Raw genomic sequence first — 9,934 nt, 5'->3', positions numbered from 1 at the left:
CCGGGAGAGGGCTGAGCCCTGGGCACCCCCGGGAGAGGGCCGAGCCCCGGACACCCCGTGCCGTTCTGCACAGCCGGCTCCAACAGAAGCTGCGAGAAACGGTCCGTGTACACAGATTAGGATAAAAGCTTGTTAAGGTGTTTTTCATTTGTTTGTTTTTTTTTCTTGGGTTTTGTTTGGTTTTTTTAACCCATTCTCACAAATACTTTGAATTCTAAATCCTGCCTGACAGAGCTTTTAGCCCTATGTTTTGGCTAACCCCTGGCTCCTGCTGTGGTGCTCACTTGCTCCTGCTCCAGCTGCAGTCGCCCTCATTTGTTATTCAAGCTGCTTTTACGGGGTGGTTTCCTCGCTCAGCTTTGGTTACACATGGCTCAGGACTTACTGGAAAACTGCTGAAAGAAAAACCTAAGTGACTGAAGTCCATAAATAAAACATACAGCAAGCAGTGCTGTGTACTCTCCATAGTTTTGATTCCAACCCTTTCAAAAAGCATCGAGAAAGTGTGAATTCTGTGATCGTATACTAATGTACTTTAATGCCAGATACCTAAAAGAAGGTAAAAACCGACTTTAGTGCCAGGGTGATGTGACGGAGCAACCCGTCTCGCAGAGAAACGTGCAGTCCCACGAGGGAGGTTTCTGAAAGGGTTAAACAGACAGTGGGTGTTTTTCATATTAAAATACCTGGCAATCCCAACAGGACGCAGAACCAGATCAGAGGGGTTCACCCCTCCTGCCATTGCCCATACTGTGAAAACCAGCTTTGCGTAGAAGCAAAGCACTGCTTGAATTTCCTTAAGCCTGGAAGAAGGCAGAGGCGCTGCGAGGTGCCGCGGGGGCGACCGCTCCCCCCCGCCCGGGGAGCTGAGCCCGCCAGGCACACGGGACGGCTCCCAAACCCCTCTCGACTCAGACGCACCATGCGTGCAGACCCGGGGCCGTTCACAAACCCTGTCCAGCCACGAGCTCAGCAAGGCTCAGAGGTCATTCCGGATTTAAGCACGCTCCAGTTCTCAGAACCGCTTCGGTTCATAAGCCCATCTTTCCTTAGAAGTTTACCTGAGACTACGGGATGGAAGATTTAATTTAAAGGTTTCGCAGACCAGCTTTAAAAAGAGCTTTGCCGGGAGACTTACACGGGTAGTCACTTGAGAAGCTGCCACTGGAATTTTAACTCAAGACCTCATAGGAAATCAGCTAGAAGTCCCTTACACCCCATGATTTAAACAGGCGTCGCCTTACAGAGCTCTGGTGCTGCATCTGTAGTTGGAAAGATAAACCTGCACAAATGAACCCAAAACACACGGAAGGCAGACAGCGAGTAAATCCGAGGTTAATGCAGCTCTAAATCCTCGGTAACAAGCGCGACAGACTCTTTGTGGGCAACTTCACCCTAAGAACCTTAAAAGGCAGAGATCGAAGGAAGGTTTTGATAAAAATCAAAACCCAAACACGTTTCCTTTTGCCTACGTTAAATCATTTGGGTATTTCAAAGCTGAATCACACCAGCTATGTGCAGCTCCGGCAGCGCCGGGCTGAGCTCCCTCGCCCCCCTGCAGGGTCCGGAGGCCAGGCTGAAGCTGGGCTGGTTCCAGGGCTGACGGCAGAGCCACCGCTCGCTGGCCACGGCCCGGGGCAGAGCTTTCCGCAGAAGACGGACCTCCACCAGCAGCTGCGGAAGGACGGACTGCGCGGAGCGTTTTCCAGAGTTCGGGTGGGCTGATGAGAATGCATTGAGGAGAGAAACGCAAAAACTTCCCACTTCAGCCCCTCCTATGTAATGCCATTGATTTTCTGATTTTTTTCTTTTTAAAGCTTGAAAACCCAAGGCATTTCTTTAAAACTCTTTACCTGACACACACAGAGCTCTCCTACACTGAAGTCCTACAGGAAACCTCTACGGTCAGCAAATGGTGGGATGAGATGAGACTCGGCTCTACCTCGCTGCAGAATTACGGCATGCTCAACTCACGCTGACCCGAAAAGGATCAGTAACCGGATTTTAACAAACTGGCAATTTGCACTAGCAGTGAAATTTGTGAAAAGGAGCCAGGCAGCTCTAAACCAACCCTTTTCTAGCATGTAACCGAAGCTTCCAGCTACCCGCTCTTTGGGAATTTACCGAGCTGGAGTTCGTGTCTCCATGACCACCTCGGGAGCACCCGTGCGCCAGCTCCTCACCTACCTGCCCTGCTCCTCTTTCAGCCCATCCGGGCGCCCGCTCTCTACAACATCCCGTGGCAGTACGGTTCACAGGTAAAGGACATGCTGTACAAAAAAAAGTGGCTGTTTTTTCCCCATTTTAAACCTGTTGCTAATTGTACCAGATGCTCCTTATTCTTTGTGCCAGGAGGAAAAGGCGAGCCACTGCTGCCTCTTCACCTCCTCTGCTCCACCCCGGGTTCATGCATCAAGCTCACGCCGAAGTCTGTCATTGTCTTCACACGAGTTGGTCCAGGCAGCCATCAGCCCTGCCGCTTTCCCTGGCCTTCCAGTTGTTTTAGTCCTTCCCAAAATGAGCTAAATCAAACACAATATCCCATGATCAGGCAAATAAGGATTTACACAGTTCCCATGTTCTGCCCTTGCCTTCCTGCTTGCCACTGAGTTCATGTTTTCAGAGACTGGGGGATGGTTCCACACCTCGCTTGCAGGAAGAGACACTTTAACCCTCTTTTGCTCTTCCCCCCCCCATGATGGGGGGAGTGGGGAGAGAAGCCCAGACATCCACGTCAGGGCTGTCTGCCCTCCATTCCTCTAACGCCCTGTGACACCAGATTCCATCTATCATTCCCTGTGAAAGCACTTAGCGTTTAAAGTTCTTCTGCCACTGGCATCCAGCTTTACAGCTAAGCGGTTTACGGATTTTTACCTTACAGCAGATTTTTAAGCTTGCTTTTTACTCCATTTTTGGACCACGTGCAAACACGGACAAACCCCACGTCTCTTTCTCATCTTAGGAAGTCAGTTTGTGTTTTTCTCTCTATTTCTCATCCTTCACCTCGCTATCAGTTCCCAGACCTCTTCCCCCAGTGACAATAACCACATCTTTGCTTAAGAGCTGCTTCGTGAAGGCTCTTGGCAAAGACTCTGGGAAACCCATCGCCCGTCTGAACCAGAGCAGCCCCGCCTGTATGCTGGATGACTCCTTCAACCAACCAGCAGCACTTCTCCCCCCAAAGCCTGCTTCCCCCTTTCTAATCCATACGCCTACCAAGGCTCCGCTCATTGCAGTTTCCATCAATTTGCTGACTTGAGGCTTTGTAGTTTCTGGCACCCGTTACTGCCAGGAGCCTGCCATCTCATGGGCAGGTTCCTGCAGAACTCTTCAGCCCTGCTAGCCCCAGTGACTGCTTCCTTCACCAGTACCTCCATCTGCGACCGCCTTTTGGATTTACCCTGCATAAAGAGGCATCCTTCAGCTCTTCTCTGAGACACGGGCGAGAGGAATTCACTCCTTCCCCTCCCCACACTGTGGTCCTCCTTCCCTTTTCCTACCTGCCCTGGAAACACAGTCCTAATTCAATCACGCTGGACTTTCTTTGGACTTCAGCAGGGTTCCCCCCACTCCGTTTTCAACTTTTTCTCCTGGGCAGTATACATTTAATACAAGCACCTAACGTGGTTTTAAGTAACCCTCTGTGGCCTGCACACATTGCACCCTTTTAATTTCTCTCCCAGTAGCTCACCCATTTGCATGCGCTTTTCATTTCAAAGCCAGATGCTATTGCAGTAAACTCTCTTTTTGCCTGTTTCTCTTAGGGAAGGAGTGAATTTGAATGCACGATCATCACCGTTCAGTAACTACATCTCATACAGTATTCCACGCATCATCTGGGATTTAAACCTTTTTGGGATTTTCCAACAAGTTTCTTCGAGCTGACACTTAGAGCCTCTGGAAGTTGAGTCACTGCGTCACACGCGGCCGTGCCGCTTTACCCCATTTGCAGAGCAGTAGCGAAAAAACCCATCTCCCATCGCACTTTCTACATTGCAGGCTGTCGAATTTCCCCCAGCACATCACAGCCACCATCCTGGTCTGGCTGCTGGCGACAGCCTTGCATGCGATGTAAATCACTGCTGGGGAGTCTACGGCATTTTACTGGAGTCAAGCGAGGCACACTGCCACCCCCGCTCCTCTGTCGCTCCCACACGTCCTGCGCTCTCACACTGCGGGTCCTCGGGGTCATCTTCCTTTCCACCAGCTTTCCCAATTGCCTATTCCACTAGCATCTTCAGTTAAGGCAGGCAGCCCCAGCACAGCTCTTCGATTAACACCGCATACAACGTAGGCTTTTGCTTTCGGTCTGTCTCATGTATGCACTTAACTGGACCCGCAGAGCTTGGCTCCCGCGCCCCGGCACAGCACCTTGCCGCAGCTACCCCAGCTCAGCCCCTCCGCTCTCGAGGGACGCACGGACTCCTGCTGCGCCCGCGGAGAGGCGGGACGAGACGCACGCTGCTCCGCAGCGGAACTGGGAACTCCCACCACCTTCTGCTGGGTTTGTAGCCGCCCCTCCTGTCTTCCTCATCACAGGTCATCTTTGCTTTCCAAGGCAGCACAGATCCACAAAGCTTCATCACCGCTAGCACCCTGAGTGCTGATATTAGGGGGCTGCTTTCCTGCACACTCTGCATCCCTCAGTTAACAAAGAGCCTCTATGCAGGGCATCGCGTAACCCAGCCCTCTCCTTCAGCCTCCCTATTCCCTGAGCAAGTTAACTCGGCACTTGGAAAGCCTGCAAAGGAAGACACTGAATGAACTCATTGAACGCACTCACTTGGCAGTCCGGCCAGCAATGTGTTCCTTCAGTAGTTCTTTGTTTAAACTTCTTCTGAGTTGCAGGTTTTGAACTAGAGATTTTCAGGAAGTTGTAGGAAACGTCCAAACTTGGCTCTTGCTCGAGCAGATTAATTCCTTCTGGAAATTCCACCTGTGCAATAGACGCCGGGAACTTGTGCCCGACCTCTTCCAGATGTGGGAAACGCTGCTCTGCTTCAAGTCTGGTCTAGTCCTCTGTGGTGGCGAGGAGACGACTCGGCTCCTGTCACGGTGAGCCTGCGCTGTCAGGAGCTCGCACGGCCTCTGCTCGCGGCCACCGCTGCGGCTCAGCCCCGGGCTCACAGCACTCATCCGGCTGCCCCAGCTAGGAGACCAAGGGCCTTCAGACCCGCAGTCTGCCTCAAGCCAGCACATCCACCTCAACAATTTAAGCCCACACATTTACAAGGGTGCTCTTGCTCTCCAGGTAGCTTCTCAGGATATAAACACCGCCAACCACACCAAGGAGAGAAACAGTCGTGGTGAGAGGCACAAGTTCTGCACTCCCCCAGCAAGTGCAAGATAAACGACAGGATTTAGTCGCGGGATTTTAGGGATTTGGGGAGAAGATAAGAATAAAGGAAAGACTGCCAGACCCTTTTAGTTTCTTGCCGTAAGCAAGGACCCCACCGCGGCACCCCTGCCCCCTCACCGCTGGCATGGGAAGAGGCCTGACACGAGCTATGGCGATGTGCAGGACGAAGATGGCAGCAGCAGACCAGACCTTCTCCCCCGGCCCTGGCAGCATTGCAGGAGAAGACGAGAAGGTTCACCAGCCTACCGGCTAACCGTGTCTCCAGATCACGGTTTTTGGCAGCAAGTAGCACTAACAGAAGTGGCTCTTGGGTAACGCAAGCGGCCAATAACATGTGATTTAAGAGAAAAATGGCAAAAAAAAGCAGAATAAGGAGGATTGTGTGTGATAAGCCCAGTATGCGCTCTCACCCAGCAGCATCTGGAGAGGATTTTCTCCAGCAGGCAGGGAAGAACTCGATTACATCCAGTTAACTGTGCTCTAAACTGATTATGCATGTGCCAGGCTAATGGATTACATTAGCAAGAGGAAAAATAACATCCAATCAATCTCAATTTACTGCAGACCACACCAAGGCCTGAGAGAAGAGAAACCATTCTGCAAACCACCCCCACTGCATCTTTTCAGCTATCGGAAGGGACATGGCACTACAACCACTTGGGGACTGGAAGAGCTGTGCTGAAGCTTGCCTGATCCATAGACAGGGTTCCCAGGGAGCCAAACACCCGTTCCAGCGCCGCTGGAGCGAGACGCTGTGAATCCAGCTGCCCGCTGTGCCCTGCTGCAGCTTCATACAGGCACAGGAGAAAGCGAAGGTACGGAGCACGCAGCGGCCTCCACGCCTCTGACAGGCGTTGCTCTCCGCCTGGTGTTCCCCTGCCTTCGCGTCAGACGTGACGCAGGGCTGTGACAGCTCTGAGAACCGCTCAGGAAGCGTTTCGGGAACCTTCATTACAACCCCCACAGCTGTCCCCCCCAGCCCGACGGTGGTGGGGTTTTGTCCTGTCTTCTCCCCCCACCAAGTGAGAGAATTCTAGTGCCCCGATTGCTTCTTCCCCGGTAGAAACCACTGTGGATGAAGGGTCTAGATAAAGAATTCATGGAGTTTTGCAATGTATATTTAAGAGAACAATATTCTGTGTTGAAACTCACAATAGAGCTTTCCAGCAACTCTTTTGTACCCCGAATTTAATTCCACAGACGGAGGAGATTCAAGCTTTCTGAAGTCTCGCTGGGACTCCTGCCCCCAGTTTCCAACTCTCCCCAGTCTCCCGCACACCTGAGAGTGGAGGCGTACACGCAGACCTGACCGTTTTTAGAGGCAGACTCTGCCGCGTTACGCCGGATCCCAGCGGGTGATGGCAACAGCAATCGTCGCAGCAGTCGTGGCCTCAATAGCCAGCTCAGCAGAAACGCACCCCTCCTCTGAGCAGCTCCCCATCAGCTCCAGGCAGGTTCAACCACCCCAGTTCAAGCCAAACCTATGATGCTCCTGGCTGCCTCTTCCCTCTCTGAATTTGCTGGAACTGCTCATTCCTAGGGAAAATCCAGGAGTTTTGAAATCTAACGTGTCTGCACTGTGATGTGGGTGGGCTACTGTACAGTTCAATGTCAAGTCTTAAATGCTCATTACATCAAGAAAAACATTCAAAGAAATAATTAAACAGCACAACATACAGTCTGTGTATGTACTTACGTATGTAAAAACATCTCACCACGCTTGGGGGAAAGCAGGAAGAAAAGGATGAGGACAGAAAGAATATTAAAAAAAACTGAGAGAAACGAGAAGACGACGAGGGGGCAGCACGTGTGAATGGAAGGTATGCGGCTGCTGAGATTTATGGCGATTCGTACCTGATTGTTCATACTAAAGCCATTATGGGATGATTAGAGAAAAAGGTGAAGCTTTAAGTCCAGTGAAAATCAATAGAAACGTCTGGAGCAATTCTGCTGCATGAGTGAAAGGACTATTTACTGTATCCGGAGCTCCTCTTGGGTTACAGCCCACAGGGTTCAGGCCAGCGAGGGGAGGGGGTTGCGGACGAGAGAAGTCAGTCAGGAAAGAGAAGATGGTTATGCAGAACACACCAAGGGGGGGCAGGGGGAGCAAAGAAAACAAGATGGGAGTCATAGGCCAAATACTGCCGTGGAGGAAAACCTGCAATGCCTCCAGATACAGCCTGTCCGTAGCACGGCCAAGCACGCACACGCCATACACAGGCTTCTCTCCTCCGGCCGCAAGCAACGCTTTGCTTACAGATCCCAGCATTAACGTACACAGAGCGTAAAAGCGCAGAGACAGCGGCCCTCGTCCTCCATCCCTCCCCACTCCATCCACCCTGCCTTCCCAACGCCAGGATGAAGACACTTCTGCCAACAGCAAAAGCCTTCAAGTGCTCATGGAGAATCTCGTGTGGGTTAGCAAACTGCCCTATGGAAAAGAGCCAACAAAAGCGTGGCGGATACCATCTCATGCAATGTTTTCAACAGCGGCTGTTGAATGTATCATTCATCACACGTGCAGTGCTATAAGACATGCAAGCCCCCATTAAAGCATCCTGACATGAGCACCCATTGGCTTTAACAAGCACCGTTGCTATCAGAACGTGGGTTGAAGAGCTGTACCATGCAAGTGAGACTGGGTCCTGCTGGAGAGATCTGAGCAGCTCGTCTCCAAAGGATCGCAATCCACTGCAGTTCAACATAGATTTTCCTTTGTTCCAGCACTTGGGCAATGAAGGAAGATGAAGCAAAGCCAACCCTTACCTTATAGAGCTTCAGGCTGGCCTCATGCCTCGAGTTCACTGTGTGAAGACGCAGCTTCTCTAGGCTGTTGGTGTAGTAGTCGCAAGCATTGCATTTCAGATGTACCGGATTCCCAATGGCCACACACTTCAGCCTCCACTCGTTGGCCTTGCCACCCTCCTTGATATGTGCTACCAGCTGGTATTTCTGCACATGCTTGTCCGTCTTACAGTGGAGTTGGAAGTTTGCCTTGAGCTGCGTGTTGTAGCGGCACAACTTGCACTGGTACGAGTCCCCCATCACTGCCTTCCACTCGTCTTCAGGGAGGCTACGCTCCACGTTCATGTGGAGGCCCAGCATGTCCAAATTATCTGTAGTGAACTTGTTGCACACAGCACACTGGAAGAGCTTCAGCGATGGGTCATTTGTTTGCGTGAAGCTCTCGCCCAAGTTCATTAGCTCCTCAGACACCAGCTGTCCACCACCTAACCGCATGTCCAGGGGGATCTCTCCACCCACTGCACGAAGGAAAAAAGGGGAGAAAGAGGTCAGAAAAGCTGAATTCTTTTCTTGCCAGAAGAGAAGCACAGAGCAGAGCATACGCTGCTCTCGGTGCAACTCTTGCACCCGCCAAAGGCACAGGGAAAGCCAAGCCCAGCTGCCCCTTGGCTTATTCCTCTGCGCTGCTGGTCAGTACCATATCTGAAGAAAAAAGCTATCACAGCTGGCTGGGATAGCCCTTGCTACCCACCCTCTGAAAGGAGAAGCATCCAACCCTCTGCCCATGAAAGGCGGCAAGAAAAACCCCACAGCGTTTCAGAGGACGAACCGTTCCTTAGTACCACACTGAAAGTCTCCGTGGGCATTACCACAACAGCGTACCACCTTATCCTGGCTTTTCTTGCCTACCTGGAAGGAGCAAGAAATGTTACCTCATGCAGCACCCGAGCACAGTCCCTGCCAAATAAAAAAGGTGGACAGTCGCAAGTCCAAGTGATGGGAGTGTTAGTCGGGTCACCCCACTGTCCTCAGAAGCAGGCAGTGGTGCAGAACGTGGCAACTGCAAAAAACCAATCTGAAAGGTGCCCCTCCTGCTCTGTTAGATCTCATTTCTCGTCCAAGAGTTCAAAATGGGGGACAGTCTTCTAAAACCAGCGTTGACAGATGCTTTGTAAGCCCAAGGAAAAGACAACCACTATTAATAACGCGAGTGCAAGAGCATGTCAAGGAAAGCCAGCAGGACACTCACTGCCCTCGTGTCACATCTACTCTTCAAACCAGGAGCTGAACTCTATTCGCTTACAGTAAACGAACGCAGCAAGCTCGTATTTACATCAGAGCGCTTGGAAGATGTAGACAGAGAGACTTTCTCTTTCTAATGCTAACTTTTATGCCAAAGCACAGAGACCAACCACCAGACTCTAATTAGGACATTTCCTCCACCTTGCTCTCCTTTGCCATTCTAAAGGCATTTATGCTCCTCCTACAGCTTTCTGGTATTTGACCTCCATCTTACGTCACAGCTCTCAGCTTAACGATCTTATTAAAGGAACCTCCAGGTCAACAGATACCCAGCCAATCAAAAAGAGAGATTTCATTTCCTTAACTTTTAGTTTCCTGTGTTTTGACCTGTTTGCTGAGGAACAGCCGATGCTGGGCAGACCCTTGAAGTTCGGGCAGAACCACACTAACCTTCCACCACCACGGCTGGTGTGGACCACAGTTTTGGGCAGCATATCTGCTACTGTCTTTCCCGCAGAAAAGCAACACCACAATGCTCATGACAGGCCTAAGCAGGACGAACTACAGCTTACAAGACAACCTGAATGC

General features: G+C 51.3%; 1 protein-coding gene across 1 annotated transcript in view; it reads right to left on the bottom strand.

The window, feature by feature from the left end:
* ZFHX3 (zinc finger homeobox 3) overlaps window positions 1-9,934 on the bottom strand; it is a 113,163-nt gene that overhangs the window by 98,624 nt on the left and 4,605 nt on the right. The window contains 1 exon segment of the mRNA XM_035898041.1: window positions 8,126-8,622. Coding sequence (XP_035753934.1) covers window positions 8,126-8,622 — 497 coding nt within the window.

This window comes from Egretta garzetta, unplaced genomic scaffold, assembly GCF_000687185.1.
Source record: "Egretta garzetta isolate BGI_Z169 unplaced genomic scaffold, ASM68718v1 scaffold67, whole genome shotgun sequence".
Taxonomy (NCBI): domain Eukaryota; kingdom Metazoa; phylum Chordata; class Aves; order Pelecaniformes; family Ardeidae; genus Egretta; species Egretta garzetta.
Note: the sequence above shows the minus strand (reverse complement) of the source record. Positions and strands in the feature narration are given on the sequence as shown.